Genomic DNA, 25,481 nt, shown 5'->3' with positions numbered 1-25,481 from the left:
GTTAACGGCGGCGCGGCGGGGCCGCGGCTCCAAAACAAAGGGCAGGCGGCCCGCGGGGCGGCGGCGGGAGGATGCCTCGCGCCCTGCGGAGGCGCCAACGGCCGCAGCGCGTCCCGGGCCGCGCCGGCGCCGCCTGAGAGCCGAGCCCGCGCTGACCGGGGCCCGGGCCGGATGGGCGCTGCGGGCCGGGGCGCGGACCGCCGAGCGGCCGTGAGTACGGGCGGGCCTGGACACTGTTGCGCGGGCGGCTACTTTGTGGCGACCCGAGGCTCCTGCGACAGCGGGCGGGGCTCGGAGGCACCTGTTGGGCGTCCGGGCCGGCGGGCGGGGCGCGAGCGGGCCGCACCTGTGGATGTTTTTGTTCTGATTGGATTTTTTTGTTATTTGGCTCACTCCGTGTTGGAGCTGACCACAAAGCCTGAGCTTTGATTTTGCCCTCCTTTCTTCCTTCCCTTCCCTGCCTCCTTCCCACTTCAGCCACGAAAAAAATTTACAGAGAGAATGAACTGGATGCCTGCTGGTAATGGGCTTTTCCCTCTTTAACAGCAACAACAAAAAATGTTGCGACCCGGAGTGAAATGAGGACAAAAGAGGGTTCATAGGAATGTTTATTAGAAGAGGGGGATGTTTTCGAGTTACCCACATAAAGATCGTGACTAAAATGAATTGTTCTCTGTATCAGTTCCCTGCTTGTAGCACTAGGATTTTTTTTTTTTTTTTTTTTTTTTAAAGCACAGCTTGCAGGAGCCATAGCTTGAGAAACCTGCTCAGTAGGGTCCCCCTCCCCCAGGCCTGCCTCTGGTTGACATCTTTGATGTCCAGATAATGTGCTGAGTTCCAGGATGGGGAAAAAAAAAAGGCTATAATTTCATTTTGCAAAGATAATGGCTTTGGAAGACCTCAGTTTCCCCACCCCCAAGCTTTTTTGTTCAGTTGCATTTCTTCTTCCTCTTTCTGGCCAGAACACACACTTTAACCTGTTGTTTCCTTTGCCAAGAATGTTATTCTTTCCACCCACCTCCCTCCTAAACTAAGCAAGCCTCAAGAGGAGGCTTACCTCCTCTAGGGAACTCTTCCAGGTGCCTCACCTGAGCAAGCCTGGCTCTCTCCCACACCTGTGCACGCTCCAGCCTCTGCTCTGTTCTAGTAGAAGAGTCCCTGCTCGGTGCCAGGAGCTGTGCTGGATGCTGGGGTGGTTGAGTTTTGTAATTGTGCGCTGATTCCCTCTTACCCCTGGCCCCGGGTTCTTGGGTGACAGTCGTGGTACACTTGAGGAATGCTAATACTGAAGCTCTCCTGGACCCTTCTGCTTCCTTCCCTTGCATCTCACAGGGTTAGAGTGTCTCCTTGCAGGAACCTCTCAGCGGTAGGACCAGAGCGAAATCCTGCCCCACCACAGACCTGTAGTGCGGAGTCTGGCTTCTTTTGGGCACTTAAGAAAAAAAATAGCTGAATAATCTTTTTTTTTTTTTTTTTTTTTTAAAGATTTTATTTATTTATTTGCCAGAGACAGAGGGAGAGAGAGCGAGCGAGCACAGGCAGACATAGAGGCAGGCAGAGGCAGAGGGAGAAGCAGGCTCCCCGCCGAGCAAGGAGCCCGATGTGGGACTCGATCCCAGGACACTGGGATCATGACCTGAGCCGAAGGCAGCTGCTTAACCAACTGAGCCACCCAGGCGTCCCAAAATAGCTGAATAATCTTAATTACCAATCTGAGCAATAGCCTTTGCTTTTTCTTTTCTTTCTTTCTTTCTTTTTTTTTTTTTTAAAGATTTCATCTTTAAGTAATCTCTACACTCAGTGTGGGGCTCCAGCTCACAACCCTGAGATCAAGAGCCACAGTCTGCACTGACTGAGCCATCCAGGAGCCCCCGTAGCCTTTGCTTTTTAAATGAACTTCTTGTTTTGTAATAACTTTAGATTTCTGTGCAAGTTGCAAGGATAGTCCAGATAGCCCTGGTATGCCCCATGCCTAGTGTTCCCCAGTGTTAACGACCCTCTCCTGTCATGGTGCTTTTGCCAACATGAGCAACTGAAATGGAGACATTCTTGTAGCCTAAGTCCAGACATTAAATCTTACCGTTTTGAAGCCTTGGAATGTGTAAAGCTCTTTAGATTGGAAGCAGCGTTCCTATAAAATCTCTTCCTGATTTTCCTGCCTGACATCCCTAAGTTTCACAAGGACCTAATGTCAAGGGACAGAGAGTGGAGAGGGCGAGGGGCTGCCATAGAGTTTGAATGTATCCCTCCGCACCCCCGGGAGACTGAGAAACTAGAATATGAAGAGGCAGTATTCTTAGTTATTCAGTAGCGTATATATCCACTTCGCCCTAGAGAGCTGTTCTGACGTGGGGAACCAATCCTCAGCCACTGGGAGTGCTTGAAATGCTGAGGTCAAGTTGCCAGTAGAATCTGCCTGGGTGGATTTAATGCCAGGAAGATATAAAATTGGCATTTCAAGAAGCTGCTTTGCCGAAGTTGAATAACACAGATTCTTTTAGCCTCAGAGCCCCGACACAAACACAAGAAAGGGAGAAAAGCCCTCTGGTTAACTAAGCCCATTTTGCCTATTTATTGCTATCACTTTTAATTTGTGAGGGCACGGCAGACTGCGTAATGACACCTGTCCTCAACTTGCTGGGTTTTTGATTTTTGCCTTTTCCATGTGTTCTGTTAGAGCTACGTGCCTGCTGTAACTTCAGTAGTGACTTACCTCTGTTTGTAGAAAATATGAAAACTTTGAAAAAGAAAAAAGCAGCAGCAATGGAAATCTTCCTCTCAAACCTTCATTTGAGGTTCATTTGGTTTTCCATCTGTAGAAAAGTAGTTAGATCTGCTAATCAGTGAAACCTCTAGGGAGTGGAAATCTTGACATGAGATTTTGGGGGAGGTTGGAGAAAGTTCTGAATAACCAAGACATAGAGGGCTAAGGGTTCTGGAGAGGACAGCAGAGGTTGGATTCAGGAAGGAAGTCCCTGTTCCTTCTGTGATAGAAACCCTCTGAAAAGCTGTCTGCTGGTGAGAGAGAGATGGAAATCCTGGAGCCAACACAGTGTGGTCCCCACCCAGGGAACATCCTCTTAATCTGGCTCCTGAAGAGCCTCAGAACCAGAACCAGGACTCCTGATGGGGAGATGCGCTCACCATCCCTCTGTCCTGCTGTCCTATAACGATGACACGACCTCTTATGCGATTGTCTGGACCACCTTGTGAATCGCAATTTACCCACATTTTACAGATAAGGCAACAGCTTGGCTTGCGGTTCCCTGGCCACCAAACACGGGGCACAGTTTGAGCCAGGCTCTGTTGCAGCTTTGTCCCCCCTCACCCCCAGCAGCCTGTCTCTTGCCAAACCTCCCCTCCTGGGTCCCTTGTGCTGTCACCTGGCTTCCCAGTGTTGGCACTCTCACCCCCAAGCACTGGCCCCCTTCGATTGCTTTTTGCATCTCTGGTTTTTCCTTCTCTTGCTCCAACACAGGCCTTCAAATATTTGATTATGTCCTTATCCCGCCGTGTGTCCTGCTTCCATCAGCCTTCTGGGTGCCACCCTTTCAAGTGAGAAGGGCAGTGGTGTGTGTGTAGCTAGCAACTTGGTCTTTCCCCCTGTCAATAGCAAGCAAGCCAGTAAACTCTGCTAGGAAGTGTCCCCAGGCCCTGACTGTGGGGAACTTTGTTACTAGTGGGAGAAATACAAAATAATGTATTACAGGTTGTTGGAAAAGAAGGGCTCAGTGCAAACACATTAATTATTAGCCTTGCAGGAGACAGATGGTGGAGGTAGAACCTAAGGCAGGGGGGTGGAGGGGTGAAGCCAGGACCTGGAGGGCAGAGGAGCTAGGCCATGAGGTGTTGAAGTTGCACAGACACCCCTGCCCGGATTCTGGAGAGGCTGTGGGGCTTCATCTGGGGCCAGACAGACAGGTGGTAGGACTGAGGAAATCTTGCCCCTCCCAGTGGGTCCACTGATCACCAAGCCTGCAGTCCCTGAAATGTGTGGAGAAGAGTGTTTCATCCTGTAACTCCAGTGAGAAGGCGGACCACGCGTGTGAAGGGAAGCTGGTTCTGCCAAAGGCAAACTGGCCTCCTGCCATTGCCCTTTGACGTGAATCCCTCCAGGCCTTTCCACATCTGTGCTGTGTGTATGTGTGTGTGTGTGTGAGAGAGAGAGAGAGAGAGAAAGATTGAGAGAGAGAGAGTGAGTTTGAGTAGTTGGTACATACCTTCGGTATCAAAAATCTAAAGTCACCGGGATGCCTCGGTGGCTGTTGGTTAAGCGTCTCCTTCGGCTCAGGTCATGATCCCAGGGTCCTGGGATCGAGTCCCACATCAGGCTCCTTGCTCAATGGGGAGTCTGCTTCTTCCTCTGCCTGCCACTCCCCCTGCTTGTGTGCTCTAATAAATAAATAAAATATTTTTTAAAAAATCTAAATTGTTCAAAAAGCAAATGGTGAAAAGGGAGTCACCTTCCCCGTGCTTCCTAGCCCCCAGCTGAGGTCCAGGGGCGTGTGCCCAAGAGCGCTGACAGGTGTTACCAGATGGCTGCAGCACAGCCAGCCCTCGCCAGTGGTGATAGCAACTTCTTAAAAATTTTTGCCCATCTGCTAGGTTGTAAGACCTACCAGACTCCCTTTAATTTGCTTCGATGAATGAAGTTCACATAGGTTCATGTGTCTGCAAGGCACAGCGGTCCAGGGTGTAGACTCTGGCTTTGAATCCACTGCTTTACTAGCTGTGCAACCTTGGCAGGTTGGTTAAGCTCTCTGGGCCCCAGTTTCCATATCTGCACAGTGGGACTCAGGAGAATCCCCACCTCCGAGGGTTGCTGCCAGTTCGTCTGGTTCTTGTGAAGTCTGCTACTTAGGATAGTGTTGGCCTGGATGGGGGGGGGGCAGGGGGTGGGGGCGTCTCTGCAGAGCCCCCATGTTCCCTTTTCCATGGAAGATGTGGATGTCCCTGCCCGAGCCACTCACCCGGGGTCCCACTTCCACCATGAACTCTGGCTAAATGCTTTGAATGCCTGGTGCCTCCCTTCCTCCTCCTTCCTGGGGGAAGTAGAGGGCTGGGACTGAGCCTGTCACCAGGTAGTAGCAGGGTGGGGAGGTGGCGTGGAGAGTAGGGGGAATGGGAGGCCCAGGGTGTGGGGCCCTCAGGAGCCTCCATGCCATCCCGGAAATGTCAGAGCTGCCTGGCTGGGGCTTTATTTCTCAATGTTTTTGTCTTTCGAAGTGTGGTAACAGCACCATATGGACATGGGCCTGATTCACGTTCTCTTAAAATAATTATGCGTGTTTATTTTAGGAGAGACATTTCTGGAATCCAGAATATTGTTTTTGCTCCAAAAAATTACCCCACAGTAATATCTTCTGTGGGGGTGGGGGGGATGGTTGCTGCCCTCCAAACCCAGGGGAAACATAATGTCCTATAGTAAACATGATTCACAGGACCCATCGGCCTTTCTATGACTTCACGGAGGCTCCGAACTCGCCAGTAGCTCTATGTTGTAAAAGCCCATTTTGCTCACTGGGTGCCTGAAAATTTGGCCGTGATCTTGTCAGCGCCCCAGCAGATACCCAGTTTAGAAGCCTAGTGGAACCACCACCCAAAACGCTTCTCCGGACCCACAGATCCAGGCCTGGCCGTTGTCCTGGCTGGGCCCCCTCTGCTGGGTGGCGACAGGGGTGGCAGTCAGGACGGGGACGGTGGAGTGTGTATATGTAAGGCACACTCCTGCCTTGGAAGGGTTGGCCGTGAGTGCTGAGCACGGACAAGGCTCAGTCGAGGTGAAAGGAGACTCTGAGGAGGGCGGTTCCAGAGACAGGCCTTGGGGACACTGGCCGCTCCTCAGGCTGAGGTCAGCTGGGGCGAAGGCCATCCTTGGAGGCTGCAGTGGAAGGACACACAGCTGTGTCATTGAGCAATTCACGATAAACAGAAAAGCCTTGGCGAGTTGCCACTTTGAAAGGTGGTGTCCCATACAAAGGGAACTGCATGTGAGCTAAAAATAAGAGGTGTTACCCCCTTTATTATTATGAATAAAAGTGAACTCCCCCCCCCCCTTTTTAAAGTAATCTCTGTACCCAGCATGGGGCTCGAACTCACAACTCTGAGATCAAGAATTACACACACTGCCAACTGAAGCAGCCAGGCACCCTGAAATCCCTTGTTTCAAGGCTGGAGGGAGTTTCTGGGAGTTTCTCCATTCAGTCACAGGGGGCAGTGTTTCTGCCACTAAAGGGGCAGGACTCTTGAGACCTACCAGGCAGCTCGTGAATAGTCTGAGATTCCTGTCTCTTGGCCCCTTTACTGCGAACTTTTATTTTTTTATTTTTATTTTTTAAAAGATTTTATTTATTTATTTGTCAGAGAGAGAGAGTGCGCACAAGCAGGCAAGTGGGAGGCAGAGGGAGAAGCAGGCTCCCCCCCGGAGCAAGGAGTCCAATGCAGGACTTGATCCTGGGATCCTGGGATCATGACCTGAGCCGAAGGCAGTGGCTTAATGGACTGAGCCACCCAGGCATCCCTACCGCATACTTTTAGAGTCTTCATTGAGGGAGTCTGAGGAAAGAAGGGACAAAACTGAAGACTCCTTTCAATAAAGGGGAAAGACTCAGGTGAAGGTATGAAACCAGACTCAACATGAGTTCAGTAAGAAGTCAGGTCAGGGGGCGCCTGGCTGGCTCAATTGGTAGAGCGTGGGACTCTCAGTCTCTGGGTTGTGAGTTCAGGTGTAGAGCCTACTTTTAAAAAAAAAAAATTTTTTTTTTTCTTCCTTATGAGTCATCACCAAATTGTGGGGGGCGGGGGAGGTTGCATGTGTGGATTGACAATACCTGTGTGGCCCGTGTGGGACATAGGGTGGGAGCTGGGCTGCTGTGGGTGGGATCCATCCGGATTGACCCCCATCCCTATGACCTCAAATATGGGAGGGATGCCAGGATTCCGATTCAGAGTGCCCAGTAGTTTGGGTAACGAATAAAACCCAATAGAATGTATCAGGGCTAATGTGATGGCTTGAAAAGGTTAAAGTTTTGGGAATCCCTGACGGGGAATATCTAATACAATCAGACTTCTTCAGAGGCTCCCTTAATCCTTGATTGAGAAGACTTTGAGTGGAGAGAGAAACAGAGCTTCGTTTTGGAAGACAGATGTGTAAGCGTCCGTGTGTGTCCCTTGTGTGGAACTTTCCTCCATGATACTCTTTTTTTTTTTTTTTTTTTTTTTTAGATTTTATTTATTTATTTGACAGACAGAGATCACAAGTAGGCAGAGAGGCAAGGCAGAGAGAGAGGAGGAAGCAGGCTCCCTGCTGAGCAGAGAGCCTGATGTGGGGCTCGATCCCAGGACCCTGGGATCATGACCTGAGCCGAAGGCAGAGGCTTTAACCCACTGAGCCACCCAGGCACCCCCTCCACGATATTCTTGCTGGCAGATTTTCTCTGTTGGGAAATGGGACAACCATTAATTTCTGTTTCTGATATAAAATAGGACCCACCTTTTCCTTTTCCTACAGATGGGTATCCATAACTTCCAGCACCGTTTTAGGAAACCGCTCTCTTGCAGTGAGCTGTGTTACCACTGTCATTGTATCTGGTGTCCTTCTAGGCATAGGTTTGTTTCTAGGTTCTCTTTCGAGTCCCATCAGCCTGTTTTTCTGTCCCCTGCCAGCACTGCTCTGTCCTCTGTGACTGTGGAAAATGGCAGGACGGCTCTCTGTCAGACTCACGTAGCAAACGTGTTTCCATCACGCTCTTCGAGAGCGCCCTCATTGGTTTTGACCTTTGACAGGATGGGGCTCAAGACACACTACACTAAAATATGTCACCATGCATGTTGACTATCTTAAGCTGGAGGAATTTGAGAAAATGACAGAAGGAAGGAGGTCATTCTGACCTCCCCCTTTGCCCTTACTCCCTGACACAGGTCATAAGATCCTCCTGGGAAAGGTGTCCTCCCTATATGAGGAGGAGGGAAGACCTTCCTATCAGAGACAGAGAATTTGGGGCCAAGAATTCTGCACAACCTTATTAAACCTACCCTGTCTTTCTAGTTACTTCTTCACCACAGAATACCCCCTTGACGAAAGACCTCTACCTTGTCAGTTCTTCACAAATAAATTGTTTCTTTGTCTAAGTGATAGAAAAGCTTCCTGCTCTATTGCTATTGGTTCTTCATTCTCTTGTGGAAACATTCCATAAGATCTGTGTGCTTTTCGCCTGCTGATCTTTCTTTGCCAGTTTAATTTCCAGACCCAGCCAGGGACCCTGAGAGGGTTGAGGAAATATTTATCCTCCCCTATAGACACTTTTAGGATAAATTTTAGAATCCAGTCTTGCTGCCTTTCACTGGCTTGCATATGCACATGTACACACACACACACACTACAACACATCTTACTGGATTTTGATTTGAATTGCATTTTTTAAAAGATTTTATTTATTTATTTGACAGACAGAAATCACAAGTAGGCAGAGAGACAGGCACAGAGAGAGGGAGAAGCAGGCTCCCTACCGAGCAGAGAGCCCGATGTGGGGCTCCATCCCAGGACCCTGGCATCATGACCTGAGCCAAAGGCAGAGGCTTTAACTGAGCCACAGGTGCCCCGATTTTAATTGCATTTGATTTAAAAACTACTTCTGGGGGTGGGGGGCGCCCGGCTGGCTTAGTCAGCAGACAGTGCCACACTTGGATCTTGAAGTCATGAGTTTGAGCCCCACGTTGAGTGTAGAAATTACTTAAATAAAATTCACCTGTGTCTGGGTGGCTCAGTTGGTTAAGCATCCAACTCAGTTTCAGCTCTGATCATGATCATTTAGGGTCATGGGATCAAGCCTTGTATTGGGCTCTACCGTCAGCATGGAGTCTGCTTGAGATTCTCCCTCCCCCACAGCCTCTGCCCCTGTGCTCATGCTCTCTCTCTCAAAGAAAATAAATACAGTCTCTAAAAACAAATACAGCTAAAATAATAAAAAATAAAAATCAATATGTTTACAATATTTTCCGGTCCTGATCTTGGTTTATCTCCATTTATTTAGGTACTCCTTATTGTCCCTCAAAAACGTATGCTCTCTCTGTAAAGATGTTTCAGGTCTTTGAATTTATTCTTAGATACTTTGTACTGTAACACTGTTGCCTAAGTGTATATTTTTCTATTCTGATCTTTTTTTTTTTTAAGATTTTATTTATTTTTTTTAAAAAGATTTTATTTATTTATTTATTTGAGAGACAGAGATCACAAGTAGGCAGAGAGGCAGGCAGAGAGATAGAGGAGAAAGCAGGCTCCCCGAGGAGTGGAGAGCCTGATGCGGGGCTTGATCCCAGGACCCTGGGATCCTGACCTGAGCCAATAGCAGAGGCTTTAACCCACTGAACCACCCAGGTGCCCCCCCCCTTTTTAAAGATTTTATTTATAGATTTTATTTATTTATTTGACAGAGAGAGATCACAAGTAGGCAGAGAGGCAGGCAGAGAGAGAGGGGGAAGCAGGCTCCCTGCCGAGCAGAGAGCCCGATGTGGGGCTTGATCCCAGGACCCTGGGATCATGACCAGAGATGAAGGCAGAGGCTTTAACCAACTGAGCCACCCAGGCGCCCCTCTATTCTGATCTTTATGTCTTGTTGCCTTGTCTTGCAGAGCTGGCTGGGACTTGGCGGGGGTCGGGTAGGGCTGTGTGGAAATGGTGGTGTAGAGGCTCATTCCTGATTTAGAGAAAGTTTTCTAAGTCTTACCCGAGAAGCTGATGTTCATTGTGGGTTGTTCCGTTTTTATAGATGTCTCTTAACAGATAAGGAAGTTCCCTTATTTCCTTAGTCTGCGCAGAATGTTGCTAGAATTATCAATGGATGTTAGGTTTTGTCAAATGCTTTCTCTGCATCTATTGAGATAAACAGATTGAGAGAACAATACGTGGTACATTGTATTAACTGTATTTCCTAAAGTTAAATGATTTTGAATTCCTGTGATAAAGTCAACCTAATTGTATTTTATTATCCTTTTAAAATAGTATTAGATTCCCTTTGGTAAACTGATTTCGGGGGTTTGCATCTTGGTTCATGAGAAGAAAATTATAGCGTATTTCATTCTTGCGCTACCCTCATCGAGGTTTGGTATCAGGTCAAGCTGCTGGGTCATCCCCGTTTCTTTAATGTTTATCAGATTGTTTGGGTTTGTTGTTTCTTCCTGAGTCCTATTTTTCAGTTATATTTCTTCTAGGAATTTATCTGTGTGATTTACGTTTTTAAATACATTCAGTTGATCACAACATCCTCTTACCCTATAAATCTCATCCAAAGAAAGTGATATCCCATTTCCATTTCTGCCAGGTTATTACTTCTATCGATCTCTCCCTCCCACCTCTTGCCCCGGTCTCTCCCTCCCACCTCTTGCCCCAAATCAGTGGAACAGAGCTTTATCAGTTTTATCTGCCTTTCCCAAGAACAAACTTTTTGCTTTGTTGATCCTCTCTTGCATGTTTTCCTAGCCTGTTACATTACATTTTTTCCTGTTTATTTCCTTCCCTATATTTTCTTTGTGTTGTTTCTCTGTTGCTTTTTTTTTTTTTTTAAGATTTTATTTATTTATTTGACAGAAAGAGACACAGCAAGAGAGGGAACACAAGCAGGGGGAGTGGGAGAGGGAGAAGCAGGCTTCCCATCAAGCAAGGAGCCTGATGCGGGGCTCGATCCCGGGACCCCGGGGTCATGACCTGAGGCGAAGGCAGGCGCTTAACTGACTGAGCCACCCAGACACTCCTCTCTGTTACTTTTTTAACTTCTATTTTTAAGAATATATATTTTAAAAGATTTATTTATTTATTTGACAGAGAATGACTGCGAGAGAGGGAACACAAGCAGGGTGCAGAGAGAGAGGGAGAAGCAGACTTTCCGCTGAGCAGGGAGCCCAGTGTGGGGCTCGATCCCAGGACCTGGCATCATGACCTGAGCCGAAAGCAGACGCTTAACAACTGAGCCACCCAGGCGCCCCTACTTTTTTTTTTTTTTTTAACTTTTAAAGATGGGTGTTTACTGTTGTTGAGAATGCAAGCCGATGCAGCCACTCTCTCTGGAAACAGTATGGAGGTTCCTCAAAAAGTTGTAAATAGAGCTACCCTATGACCCAGCAATCACACTACTGGGTGTTTACCCCAAAGATACAGATGTAGTTATCCAAAGGGACACGTGCACCCCAATGTTTATATCAGCAACATCCACAACAGCCAAACTGTGGAAAGAGCCTAGATGTCCATGGACAGATGAATGGGTAAAGAAGATGTGGTCTGTGTGTGTGTATACATGCACACAATGGAATACTACTCAGCCATCACAAAAAAACAGAAATATTCCCATTTGCAATGATGTGGATAGAACTAAAGGGTATTATGCTAAGCGAAATAAGTCAGAGAAAGACAAATATTGTATGATCTCACTCATGTGGAATTTAATAAACAAAACAGGGATGCCTGGGTAGTTCAGTCAGTTAAGCATCTGCCTTCGGCTTGGGTCATGATCCCAGGGTCCTGGGATCGAGCCCCACAGTGGGCTCCCTGCTCCACAGGAAGCCAGCTTCTCCCTTTCCCACTCCCCCTGCTTGTACACCCTCCCTCTGTCTCTCTCCCTCTGTCAAATAAATAAAATTTTTTTTTCTTTTTTTTAAAAAAGGAAGGAAGGAAAACAGAGGATTATAGGGGAAGAAAAGAAAAGAAAAATCAGATGAAATCAGAGAGGGAGCCAAACCGTAAGAGACTCTTAAAATCATCAGAAACAAACTGAGGGCTGCTGGAGGGGAGATGGGTGAGGGGAGGGGGTAACTGGGTGATGGGCATTAAGAAGGGCACGTGATGTAATGAACACTGGTGTTATATAAGACTGATGAATCACTGAACTCTACCTCTGAAACTAATAATACACTATATGCTAATTAATTGAATTTAGATTCTAAAAAATTCTCTGAGGGAAAAAAAGTCAACCTAAAAAAAAAAAAACCGTCACAGCAAGATTCCCTGTGTTGCTTTTTGACATCCACACCCACTTCAGCCCCCTCTTAACCCCCAGCATCCTCTAGTCAGTTCCCCATTTCCATGATTTTGTCACTTCGAGAATATTCTACAAATGGAATAATACAGTATGTCACCTTTGGGGGGCTGGCTTTTTCTTTTTTTTACTTAGCGTAATCCTCTGAAGATTCCTTCAGGTCGTTGGGCTCCCTGCTCAGCAGGGAGCCTGCATTTCCCTCTCCTTTTCCCTCTCACCTCAGCTTAGGCTCTCTCTCTCAAATAAATAAGTAAAATCTTAAAAAAAAAAAAGGGGGGTGTTTAGCTCATCATTTCAACCTATCCTATTTTCTAGTCTACATCCTGTAAGATTATACATTTCCCTTTAAGTACTAGAAAGTAGTTATTTTATTATTGTTTAATAATATTAATAAAAAGATCTTTTAATTTCCATTCTTAGACCCATGAGTATATAGAAATACCTTCCTTTCTCTCCTCAGATTATACTTTTTTAATACGAGAGAATAATTGACACACAATATCCTATTAGTTTTAACTGTATATAATATTGATTGGGTATTTTTATATATTATGAAATGATCTCCACCATAAATCTAGTGTCCCCTGTCCCCATACAAAGTCATTAAAAAGTTACCATATTCTCTATGCTGTACATTATATCCCCATGACTTCTTTATTTTGTGACTGGAAGTTCATACCCTTTAATCCACTTCACCTACTTTGCCCACCCTGTCCCCTCTGGTAACCCACCATTTGTTCTCTGTATCTGTGAATCTCTTTCTTTCTTTCTTTCTTTTTATTTTTAAGATTTTTATTTATTTATTTGACAGACAGAGATCACAAGTAGGCAGAGAGGCAGGCAGAGAGAGAGGAGGAAGCAGGCTCCCTGCCAAGCAGAGAGCCCGATGCGGGGCTCGATCTCAGGATCCTGGGATCATGACCTGAGCTGAAGGCAGAGGCTTAACCCACTGAGCCACCCAGGCACCCCCAAAGACTTTTCTTGTTAGGTTTTCTTATTGATTTCTAACTTAAGTGTATTGTGGTCAGAGAATATACTGTGTTTTAAGTTTGGGGAAGTTGGTTGAGACTTGTAGGGTGGGCTTTTGTAAATGTTTACATGCTGTGCATGAATGTGGGTTCTGCAGTTCTTACAGTTTTCTCCATGTCTTTTAGGTCCAATTTGTTCATCACATTTTGCATATCCTCTCTGCCCATAATCATTTGTGTTTGTTCTATCAGTCACTGAAAGGCATAGTAAAAGAGAAATGTATTTATACTATATATGCTATGTTTCAAGTATAATATAAATATGTAATAATTATACCATATTTACACACTATAATCAGTGTTCCTATTCTTTTTTTTTTTTTAAACAGAGTTTTATGCCCTGCGTGGGGCTTGAACTCACGATCCTGAGATCAAAAGTCACATGCTCAATGACTGAGCCAGCCAAGCACGCCCAGTAATCCTATTCTGATTGAAGATTTATTTCTTACTCCTTGCAGTTGTGTCAGTGTTTGATTTATATATTTTGAGGCTATGTTATTAAGTGATAAGGTTTACACTTGCTATTTCTCTTCTGGCTATTTTTATCATTATGAAGTAACCCATTTTTCTATCTAGCAAAAGTCTTCCCTTAAATATTGATTTAAGGGAAGTGCTAATGTATTAATATTTTTTCATTCGAATATCTACTTTTTCTGTCCTTTAGCCACCTTTTTTTTTTTTAGATTTTTTTTTAAAGATTTTTATTTATTTATTTGACAGACAGAGATCACAAGTAGGCAGAGAGGCAGGCAGAGAGAGAGGAGGAAGGAGGCTTCCTGCTGAGCAGAGAGCCCGATGCGGGCCTTGATCCCAGGACCCTGAGATCATGACCTGAGCCGAAGGCAGAGGCTTTAACCCACTGAGCCACCCAGGCGCCCTTTTAGCCACCTTTTTTTAAAATAATTTCTACACCCAACATGGGTCTCAAACCCACGACCCCAACATCGAGTACTGCCCTACCAACTGAGCCAGCCAGATGCCCAATCCTTTTACTACTTCAATTTCTTTATTGTGAATCACATATATATAATACATAAGACAAATCTATTGCCAGCAAATAATTATAAGCCCTATGTCTGTGTTGCCACCACCCAGGTTTCTAGCCTTATCTTTTAGCCACTCTGTGTCCTTACTTTGAGGTATGTCTCTTGTAAATTAAGTCTAGGTGAGTTGTTGAACTCACAACTTCAAGATCAAGAGATGCATGTTCCCTCAGCTGGGCCACCCACTTTCTTGCGTCTTTTTAGACTGACATTTTATCATTCACTGATACGCCCCTTTGTAGGTTTGGAATTATACAGTTAGGTTTTGTTGTTCTAGAAATGTAATCAAAATAACATTTATCCTTACTTTCCCAGAATCTGAAGCTTAACCAATACTTATAGCTACTTTTTTGAATAATACAAGGACTCTAGAAAGTTTTCATCAGAGCTCTCACCCTGAGTTACTGTGCTCTTGTATTACGGTGATATATTTTCTTTTTCTTTTATATTTTTAGGGGAGAACGGTGGGGGGGAGAGAATCTTAAGCAGACTCCATGCCCAGCGCGGAGCCTGAGACAAGTCTTACGACCCTGAGACCATGACCTGAGCAGAAATCAAGAGTCTGACACTTAACTGACTGAGCCACCCAAGCGCCCCACACAGTCCTATTTCTTCAAAGCTCTACAAGATACTGCTGTTCTGTTTACCCACGGACTTACCATCTTCTTCATTCCCATTCTTTTTTTTAGACTCTCACGTTTAGTGCTGTTTTTCTTTTGTCTGAAGCACATCCTTGCGCTTCCTCTAATGATACTTTGCTGAAGTTAAACTTTTTAGTTATCTGAAAACATCATTCCGGAATTCTTGAAAGATATTTTCACTGGATGTAGAATTCTGGAATAGCCATCATTGTCTTTCAGGACCTTAAAGGTACCTTTCCTGACTGCCTTCTGGGTTCTGTTGTTCTACTTAGGAAATTGTTCTGTTGCAAGGTAATTTTCCATCCCCTTCTGGATACTTCTAATACTTTTATTTCTTTTTCTTTGGTGTTCTACAGGTGCTCTGCCCCATTTTCCTTCTCACTTTACCATCCATCAGTCTGAATATGTGTCTGGGCCTTCACCGTCATTTGCAGGCAGTCAAGCCCCATCGATGTTGTGAATGCTTTCCCCTGTAGATTCATCTAACCGTTTATAGTTTCCATTCTTACACTGATTTATTTTTTAATAGTTTGGGTTTTTTGTGTGTTTGTTTTTTTATTTTAATTTTTTAAAAATTTTTATTTATTTGACAAAGAGAGAGCCAGAGCAGGAATAACACAAGCAGGGGGAGCTGCAGAGGGAGAACCAGGCTTCCTGCTGAGCAGGGAGCCCAATGCGACGCTTGATCCTGGGACCCTGGGATTATGACCTGAGCCGATCGCAGATGCCCAACCGACTGAACCTGAACCACCCAGGCGCCCCTCATTCTTACATTTAGGTCTTGGATCCACTTTGAGTTATTTTTTGTATATGGTGTTAAATAAGGGTCCAGCCTCATTTTTGTGTTGTATGTGGATATCCAGTTCCTAGCGCCGTTTGTTGAAAAGACTGCCCTTTCCCCATTGAATCATCTCAGTGCCCTTGTTGAAAATCAGTTGAGCATATAAAGGGCTTGTTTCTGGATTGATATGTAACTTCTTCACGATTAATTAAACTGGATCCCTCTTGCGTATTCATAAATGTCACGGTGCTTTGAGTCATTAATTCCAGGATTTGGAACAAGATGTGTGCCATCCTGCTGCTGGCCTCACTCAGACGGGAGGCTTGTTGGCTGCTCTTTCCTTTATGTTTCCAGAAGTCACACACAGCCTAAAATGCACTAAATCAGATGTTTTTCTCAAGTGATCTGGAAGTAAAAGTAGTTCACTCGCCACTTCCAATGGCATCTAGAATGAAACCGTGACAAATAGTAAAGAATTCGATCTTCTGGGTCTGCCTCTCCCCACCCTGTTCCTGGGAACACACAATTCCCAGGCATGCCTCCTCAAAGTCTCTTGTCCCCTCCATAACCCTGTGCTTTGTCATGGTTGGTTGACAGGTTGTGACGCTTTTCTCTCGTCCCAACTGTGTGGACAGTGCCACACGCCCTCTGAACGACGACGGCCCTTGCGTGCATCTTCCGCTGTTTCTCTTGTCAGAGGGCCCAGCAGAGCCGCCGGCCGTCCAGTGCCAGCCCTGAGCTGAGCGAGGAGCGCCCAGCCGAGATGGTGAAGATGACAAAATCCAAAACGTTCCAAGCTTATTTGCCAAACTGTCACCGAACCTACAGCTGTGTCCACTGCAGAGCCCACCTGGCCAACCACGATGAGCTGATCTCCAAGGCAAGTGGTTGGTGTCCAGGGAGCGATGGGCCCCCGGTCACTGTGATTGTACCTCCTACCAGATGGACATTTGACCATCATGTGAATTCCGGGGTTGGTGGCGTCCTAGTAGTCTAGGGCCTTCTGAGCAGCACTGATGAATGTTTTGTGCGTGATTGAGTGTGACTGACTGCTATCTTGTTATCTCGGTATGACTGTGATCTTGGTGTGCCATTGGGCATAGTGTTGGCACAGGGGGTGGATGCTGGAGGGCTAGGCAGCTGGGACAGAAAATCACAGAAAGCAAGATGAGTAGGTTATTTGTCAGAGCAATAGAGTTCACATAAGACCAAGAAACACTGAAGGAGCAAAGGAAGTCTAGAAGATCTGTGGAAAGAGTCCAATAATGAGGAAATTAAATGTTAACTCGGAATACTTAAGAAGAAAACAGGGTATCGTGGGGGGAGGGGAAAAATTGGATCTTTTAGAAAAATACCCATGAGGGAAGCTGTGAAGAGGGCCATCTTTGTCATTAGTCAGTGATGCCCTGGCCTGAGGGAGCCGTTCCTTGATGCAGGCGGGTCTCGTTGTGAGAAGGCTCTGGTTTTATCTGTGGGCCACCTCCGGCACCCCACCTGTTCCCAGGAAGTTTTATTGAGCCACAGCCACATTTGTGTGTTTCCACAGCACCAGTGGCTGCTGTTGGGCTGGCCAGAGCACCAGCATCCTTACCGCAGAGGCCTCGCAGCCCCCAGTGCTGAAAACATTTCTCAGCTGGCCCTCGTTTATAGAAGGTTGCAGACCTCCTGCTCTAGTCTGACTTCTGTCTCACCCCCACCCACAAATCTGGCCACATCATGGATCCAAACCCTGTTTAAAAAATAAGGATTTGTGGGCCGCCTCAGTGGGTGAGAGGGTTATGCATCTGCCTTCGGCTCAGGTCATGATCCCAGGGTCCTGGGATCGAGCCCCGCATCAGGCTCTCTGCTCAGTGGGGAGCCTGCTTCCCCCTCTCTCTCTGCTGCCTCTCTGCCTACTAGTGATCTCTGTCAAATAAATAAATAATCTTAAAAAAAAATTTTTTAAAAAATAAGGATTTATAGGGGTGCGGGCGGAGAATTTGAAGAGCAGGCAAGAGAATTAGGAAAATCGGTCTACAGAACTGAAGGCTAATAAGGATGTGAGGGGAAGCCCATAACATGATTATTTCTTAAACTGGACATAAAGTAATATTCTTAATTCTGGAAAGCCCCTGGAAAGGAAAACTCTTAAAAAGTGTTTTTCTTTTTCTTTTTTTTAAGTCTGAAAGCTGTATGTTTAGATCAAAACCCACTAGCCTCAGGCGAGGGTATGCGGCAGTAACAAAGGGCCCCCAAACCACAGGGTCTTAGTGGCTAGCATGAGGGTCTCTGTGCTGCTCCAGTGGATGTGTGTCCCTGGTCAGCAGGGGCAGCTGCTGTCTGTGCCCATGCAAGGGACCGCACGAACCAGCACAGTGCGGAGTCGTGTGCACGGGAGACAGGGACAGATCTGCTTTCCCCTCCTCACCCCTGACTCCATTCCTTCTGCTTGTCTCTGTTAGTTGTGTGGCATATGTGGTCTCTTTCTGGCCTATAAGATCATGGTATTCCCTTTATCTTTTAAGATTTTATTTTTTCAAGAGTGTGTGAGAGAGTGGGCAAGCACAAGTAGGGGAAGGGGCAGAGGGAGAGAGAGAAGCAGGCTTCCCACCAAGCGGGGAGCCCGATGTGGGACTTGATCCCAGGACCTCTGGATCGTGACCTGAGCCGAAGGCAGACACTTGATTGACTGAGCCACTCTGGTGCCCTGTGGTTTTCCCCTTAATTGAAGGGCCCCCACAACACAGCACAGCACAGCGTGTCATGGCTAGCTCTCCACTTCCCAGTGTGACTCTCACCACACACGCTCGTGCCCGGTTGCTTCCGTCCCCTTCTTAATGTCTGCCTGTGTCCTGGATGTCAGTGCCTTCGTTTGCTCACTGTGTGGGTATCCACGTGTGCCATGCTTTTGCAATTGCAAATACTTACCAGTAACCAATCTTGTCACACATTTCCCTGTGTGCTCCGGTTGGTTTGTCTTGACAGTGAATCCTTAGGAGTGGAGTGGCTGGTCACACAGCATGTGCTTCTTCCATTTACAGATACTGTCCCCCTCTGCTCCAGTCAACATTCCTCACAGTCTTTTGAATTTGTGCTGAGGTGGTAGGCAAAAAAACCTCAAACAAACCCCAAAACAGAAACAAACTAAAAAAGCACTCAAAGAAGTTCTCTTCATTTGGTTATTTTTGAGGTCCCTGTGTTCTGCTCTGTCATTTGGACCTGGCACCGAAGCAGACGAGCCCCCCCGTCTGTCTACGAGGGAACTCACATTCCCTCTTGTTGCTGAGAGTGCAGGGTGCGGGCGCTAAGTCTGGAACTGACCCAGCGGTACCCCATCCTGCCTCCATTATCATCCCAGACTCCGTGGGTATGCTACAAGCTGTTCCTTGGCTTAAAGCACTTTCCTGGGGGAGATGTCACCGGAAGGTCCCTTCCTCCAAGGAAGGCATCATCTTGGGATGTGGTTTTGCTTTCAGTTTCAATGGCAAAGCATGGGAATGTCCCCTCCCCCTACTGTCTGACTGACGGGAGCTAGTCCAGCAGAGAGAATCGGGACACTGAGCGGCCCCTCTGGGGCTCTAGGAGCGCTTTGACTTCTGGGTCCTCTGTGGTCTGGGGTCCTGGAGGCCTGTGGTCAGCGCTCCCCTGAACGCTGCTTGAAATGCCCTACAAGGTGGCCCTTCCATCCACGTTGAAGTCCATGACCTGAAAGTCTCTCCATCTTCATCCCTAAATGCCAGACTTTTCCTCTTACCACAGTACATCTGTTAAAATTTTTTTCTTCTTTGCAGTCTTTTCAGGGAAGTCAGGGACGAGCCTACCTCTTCAATTCTGTGTGAGTACTACTGCCATTGGCCTTGTGGACATGGCTGTGTCCATGGTCTGATTACATTCAGTGCTCCTGTCCATCCATGCACATGGTCACGTAAAGCTGGACTGCAGAATTCCTTGATGAGCCAGAATGATCCAGCGGTTTTGTTTTTGTTTTTTAAGATCTTATTTATTTGAGAGAGCACGAGCCGGGGGTTGGGGGGCAGGGGCAGAGGGGGAGGGAAAAGCAGGCTCAGGAACCGGGAATCATGACTGAGCCACCCAGGTACCCCTAGAATGACCCAGTGTTTTGATAGCTTAAAGAATTCTGCTCTCTTTAGTGTGAGGGTTTGCGGGAAGGGTGTGCTCTTACCTGAGACCTAGCTCCCACATGAGGCATGGTCTGTGACCCATTTGTGGTGGGTTTGATTTTTGACAGTGCTCCATGCAGGACGGTGGTCATGGCCCCCACAGCCCATCCCATTTTGGGATTCTGGAGAAATAAGCTGATCCTTCCCCCAAGGGCAGTGGTGGGCAGGGGCGGGGCCTCTGGTCTTCAGCACAGTCCCACCTGCTCCCCTGCAGGGTCAACGTGGGCTGTGGCCCGGCGGAGGAGAGGGTTCTTCTTACTGGGCTGCACGCGGTCGCAGACATCTACTGTGAAAACTGCAAAACCACGCTCGGGTGGAAATATGTGAGTACCCGTGCACTCCGGGCCCGCGGAGCCCACGCCGACTCACCGCGGTACCAAAACACGTGTTAGTCAGGAGCAAAATTTGCAAAGGAGTAAGACCTCCTGCCTGAAGTGTCCCGTGTTCTCGTCGTAGAGTGTCTTTCTAGCCAATTGAACGTGGAGGTCCTCACATGGTTGTACCCACGCTCCCCTGACTCCCGGAGGTGGGACGTGGGTAACAGGCATGCTGGTTGGAGGGCATGTGGCCCTGCCCTCCGAGGGTCCTCTGGCAGGAGGCGAGCGGCCCACCTATGCAGGAGACACTCCCTGGTGGCTGGGGCGGCCCCCAGCAAGGCCTGGCCTCACTGGCCCACCTGGGGGTTGGCCCACAGGCAGCTTCTGCCCGCCTGACCCCCCCCCCCGCCACACTCCCTGATCCCGTTGTGCGCCACCCCTCTTGTTGACTCCCAAGTCTGTCTCCTGTGCCCCCGACCACCGCCAGCCGTGGCACCTGAGAGGTGCGTCTGGGTGTGGCTGGTGCCTGCCTGTTGTCCGCTACAGCCATTCTGGTCATCTTGGTCAGGGCTGCCTGTACTTCCTCTTTCTGGAATGCCTGACTTCCTGTCCTCCACATGCCTCGACACACATGAGGAGACGCAGTCCCCGGCGTGGAGATGGGCTCCAAGAGGCCTGTATGTGCACGCACATACACCCTGCCAAACCCAATTCCATTTCTACCTTCACTGCCCAGCCAAGGGCCTTCTCTCTCCCTCCAGCATCTTAAATGACCCCCCGGTGCTAGCTATAGTGGCCTCCACTGGCCTTTTATCTGCAGTCCCTGCAAGCAGGATCTCACTCCCCTCCCCTCCCCCCGGATTGTCTTACGCATGGTAGATGCTCAGGGATAAACTTGAATTACCCTTTCCCTGTGAAATGGATCTGTAAGGTTAAGGACAAGTAGAGGTGGGCTGCCCTTCCCTGCCCAGGCCCGTCACAGAGACAGACCCCTCCCCTGGCCCTGGTCTGTGGAACAAGGGACACCTGGGGAGATTTGACCCCATATGCTTGTTTTCTTTGCCAAGAGTGTAATGAAGTTGAAAAGTGAAGTCGATTCTGTCCTGAAACCTTCTTTCTACTTTTCTTTTTTTTTTTTTTTTTCAAGGAACATGCCTTTGAAAGCAGTCAGAAATATAAGGAAGGAAAATTTATTATTGAGCTTGCCCACATGATCAAAGACAATGGTTGGGAGTAAAGTGAAAACTTCGTTCTCTTCTGAATACTAGTTTGTGGAAGAGACTGTAAGTGTAACGGAGACATAGGAGCACCCTGGACGGCCGGATTTCTTGAACTTGAACCTTGCGGCGGGTGGGCCTTTCCCGGCCGTTCCGGTGGTAAGGTGTCCCTCCAGCCTCTGTCCTGTTCACGTACATGGCTGTTTCTGAAATGTTTCAGTGACCTTTTTCCCAACTTCTCAAGTTCTAGAGACAGAATTAACCGATTGATGACTTCCCTATCTAGTTAATACCTTCTTTTAAGCTATGCCTTTACGATAGAGTTTGGCTGTGCTCTTTCATGTTTGATAAAAAACAAACAAACAAAAAAAAAACAAATTTCTGCAGACCACAGGGTTAGGGCGCTTTTCAGAGAGCGAGTTCACACTGCTCTTTTTGAGTAAGGATACTATAGGCCACTTTTTCTCCTAATTCCTGAAACTACAGATGAGTTATTCCTTTTGCAGATGAGCTGTTAAGGCATAGTGCTCATTTAGGAATCTTCCAGAAACAGTCAACAAATATGTACACCAAGGGGCCTTTTTTTTTTTTTTTTTTGAAGGCTTGCTCAGAACTAGAAGATACCACTGATTACATTTTAGACAAGCTATAAATAGAGAAATCTGTCTAATGGAACATCTTGTTTATTTAAGCCAACGCTTCTTTATCTAGAAAGCAAGCATTAGCAAAGGCTGTTCCAAGGGGCCACAGGTGCGCCTGTGCGGAGGCCACGGTCCGGCAGGGCGCTGGAAGTGGAGCTTCTGTGTCAGTCGCTGACAGGGTGGTCTGCGCAGTGAGGGATGAACTCACTGGACGGAATCAAATTGGATTTCCTTTTCTGTTCTGATGTACTTGAAGAAAAAGAAATACTTTTGCATATGGAAGAGGCCAGAACTAGCCGGATGAACTTCCAAACTTCAGATTTGGGAGATCATTTTAAAATTTTTTTAGGAAAGGTTAAAGTTTCAAAACAGATTTAAACTTCGTAAATGAATATGGGTTTCCCGTGCCCCACTGGTTCTGCCCCTTGAGCTGACACAGAAGGGACTGGATGGTCGTCTACACTTTGTGTCTCAGCAATGTATTTTAAGTTCCGATCCACCAGCGCCTCCGCAGGGAGACAGCACTACGCAAGGTTCTGGCCACTTTTCAGAGAATGAAGGCTAAAAACCATTCCCAAATCGGTTTTGGTTTTCAAGTTTCCGACCTGACTCCAGCTGCCTGGCCCGGCATGCTGCTCCAGGAGTCTGGCGGGGCCTTGGGTGTAGCATGGCATGAAACTCCTGCGATCTCACTGCCGAGGGGCAGGAAAAGGGCCCAGCGAGGCAGGGAGAGAGAAGGGCAGCGTACCCAGATGTTTCTCAGCCCGGCCGGTGGCTCTGAAACCACTGCAGCAAAGGTCAGCCCCAGGGCGAGTGTGAGCTGGCCAGGAAGGGCGAGAGAACGGCTTTCCAGTCCTGTGGGAGGTCCCGGCCCTCCCCGGAGCCCAGAGCCCAGAGCCCGTGACCAGGCACTGGGCTCCCCTGACTGGTTCTGGCACAGCTGCTCACCCAGAGCTTCCCTTTTGGCACCGTCTCTCTGGCTAAAAGCGAAGCCTTAGAACGTGGGGAGATGCAGCGCCCCACCCTGGGTGAGGGGACGGGCGCCCAGGTTAGTGTCCGCGCATATCCCAGCGTCAAGGGCAGGTCTTTGTACAGCTGTGTGGGCCTCTGCGTGTGCAGGTACTCCAGCAGGCTGTTGCTTCCCCGAGCTGGCGTCCCCCGCAGTTTAGGTTGTCCCAGCACAGTCCCCATGTGTATAAGTTCATGTTCAGCTGTACAGCCTTCAGGCGCCCCGGGGGCCTAGGCCTGCACGCGTGGTGCACTCGCTGCCAGGCTCCGAAACCCGAAGACACTTCACCCTCGAGCTGGCACAGGCAGCGTGGACATCTGCGGCTTCGGACCTCAGTGGCCACTTTGAAGGGCTGGCAAGGCCCTTTAATTTGAGGAGTGAGTGCTCCTCATTGAAAACTTCGCCTAAACTGACATTTCCCTCCTTGCCGTGGTTCCTCAGCAAGCCTCCATGCTGCGCCCGAGGCCCCGAGAGGATGAGGGCTGGGGGGCGGGTCCTCGGGGCACCGAGGGCCGGGCTCCTTAGTGTTTCCCCACAAGCTCTTCGTTTAAACTGAAGAATCTTCTCAAATTCTTCTGACCGAGTTTTGTATATACTAAACTATATTTAAAGCTTTTATATGTTTTGGGCAAGTTTACTGCTCCTTGGATTTGAGCACTTTGGTTTTTGTATTGTCTTTTGTGATGGCATTGAAACATTTTTACTAGTGGTCTTAGGCTTTTTTTTTTTTGGTAATTGATACCAACGAAAAACTCTTTACCACTTTTATTTGATGGTCTTCTGAAAAATCCAAGCTCCTTTCAAAACCAAATGAACAGACCGTGAGCTGGCTTCAGGGGAAGGACATTCGGGAGACCACACACAACCAGACGTGCTGGTGAAGTGTGGGAATGTCCCACCCTCTTAAATTCTGAGACACTAAGTATCATCCTGCAACTTTTATTTAAATTATTTAAAGTATTTGTTTCCTTAAAGAATGGGAGATGATGCCAGGACCAGAAATGCATTGAACTTCAACCATGTTGCATTCTCTGGCATGGCTCGTCTGCTTTATCAGTGTGGTTTCATTTCGTTGCTGTTTTATATATACATATATATAGTATTTTTGTACCTTAATGCTTATTCTTGATGGCATCTGTCAGATATTAGGCGAGATCAGACATGGGAATTTTTCCAAAAGCCCTTTTAATTTACCTGAGGACCTCACCAGGTACTTACAAAATCCAAGCGGTTTTACTATTTAGAAAATTCATTTAAAAGTTCCAAAACGACCTACCGAAATGTAAACCCTCCTTTGTCAAAGGCTTTTGGGTGGGCCTGCAGCCAAGGGTGGGCTGGCCATGCTTTGGGCCAGGTGGGTGTGGTCACTGGGTGCAGCTGAAGGACATACAGATGGTCAGCAGCCAGGTTTGCCCCTTGGAACAGGCCTGCCAAGCTCACGTGCACAAGCCTCCTTCAGCCTCCACGTCCAGCCCTCTGTCCTCTGTGTCTCTGTGAGGTTGAAAAATAAAGCTTCCACTGTCAGATGTGTCCTTTCTGGTAGCACCTCCTGTCTCAGGCGCCCTGCCCCAATGCTGAGGGGCCCTGGGTTCCCGCTGGGAGCTTTGCATCTCCGAGCTCCTCCTGTGGCTGCTCCGGTCCTGTGTGGTGGCGTGCAGCCTCCCGTGTCCTAGAGCAGGGTGCCACCAGGCTCCCCACCAGGCAAGTCTGGAGTGTACACGCAGCCCAAGAAAGCTTCACTTGAGCTCCCCCTGTCCCCAAACTCAGAAAGCTGAGGAGCCCGGGGGCCCTCTGGAACCTTCCCTCTCCAGGGCCACCTCCTCACCCATCCACCCGCACCCTGAGTCACCAAGAGCTATTCAGAGGTCTGCAAGTGTGTTCACATGGCTGTCCCTGATGCAGCCCTCTCCTGGGCAAACCAGGTTCCTGGAGGCATTCTGGGCACAAACACCAACTCCCTGGGAGGGATGGTGGGGAGGTCAGGGAGAAGGGTGACGAGGGCCTGGCCCCAGGTGCAGAGGGCTGAGCAGGTGCTCTCTAGAACCCCGGTCCCTGGCTACAGTCACAGGCAGAGGACTGCAGAGGGACAGGGTGCGTGGGGAGCACAGACTTTGTTCACATACAGGACGGCCAGTGACCGGTATGAAACGATGATAATGGCCAGACAAGCTCTGGGAAGGGGCCCAGATGGCACCTGGAGGATGTGTGCAAGAGGCTTGAACAGAGGCAGGCTAGAGAGCAGGCTTGGGTCTGGGGTTCAATATCAGAGGTGGAAAGAGGGGAGCCCTGGGGTGCCTGGGTGGCTCAGTGGGTTAAGCCTCTGCCTTCGGCTCAGGTCATGGTATCAGGGTCCTGGGATCGAGCCCCACATCAGGCTCTCTGCTTAGCAGGGAGCCTGCATCCCCCTCTCTGCTGCTCTGCCTACTTGTGATCTCTGTCAAAATCTTTGAAAAAAAGTGGGGGGCACCCAGCTACATTTGGAAGCTGCTATTGACACTGATGGATCTGAGGTTTGGGTGAGGGAAAGAACCACCAAGGACAGAGCGTTAAGTGAGGTTTGCAGTGTGACAAGCTGGAGGGGGTCGTGGCCCATGCCAACATGAGGACGACAGGCCTCA

At 48.1% G+C, this 25,481-nt stretch overlaps 1 protein-coding gene and 1 long non-coding RNA gene across 2 annotated transcripts; one reads left to right on the top strand and one right to left on the bottom strand.

Moving 5' to 3' along the window:
* On the top strand, positions 1-24,389 carry YPEL1 (yippee like 1). Its single transcript, XM_032310397.1, has 5 exons — positions 1-210; positions 16,117-16,399; positions 19,290-19,333; positions 19,894-20,002; positions 21,144-24,389. The coding sequence occupies exons 2-5, from the start codon at positions 16,283-16,285 to the stop codon at positions 21,231-21,233; spliced, it is 360 nt and encodes a 119-aa protein (XP_032166288.1). The 5' UTR covers positions 1-210; positions 16,117-16,282; the 3' UTR covers positions 21,234-24,389.
* On the bottom strand, positions 977-25,223 carry LOC116571902. Its single transcript, XR_004278040.1, has 3 exons — positions 24,819-25,223; positions 15,765-15,768; positions 977-987 (listed from the first exon to the last, which is right to left on the bottom strand). It is a non-coding gene; the product is annotated as an uncharacterized LOC116571902 (long non-coding RNA).
* Positions 25,224-25,481: the final 258 nt, after the last annotated feature.

Source organism: Mustela erminea, chromosome 13 (assembly GCF_009829155.1).
Source record: "Mustela erminea isolate mMusErm1 chromosome 13, mMusErm1.Pri, whole genome shotgun sequence".
NCBI classification, from domain to species: domain Eukaryota; kingdom Metazoa; phylum Chordata; class Mammalia; order Carnivora; family Mustelidae; genus Mustela; species Mustela erminea.
Note: the sequence above shows the minus strand (reverse complement) of the source record. Positions and strands in the feature narration are given on the sequence as shown.

What these genes read in the sequence shown, in the direction of transcription:
- YPEL1 (XM_032310397.1), top strand. Translation starts at nt 16,283, where the DNA reads ATGGTGAAGATGACAAAATCCAAAACGTTCCAAGCTTATTTGCCAAAC. An exon ending in ACGATGAGCTGATCTCCAAG is followed by an intron (nt 16,400 to 19,289) that starts GCAAGTGGTTGG and finishes TCTTCTTTGCAG; the next exon opens with TCTTTTCAGGGAAGTCAGGG. An exon ending in GCCTACCTCTTCAATTCTGT is followed by an intron (nt 19,334 to 19,893) that starts GTGAGTACTACT and finishes GCTCCCCTGCAG; the next exon opens with GGTCAACGTGGGCTGTGGCC.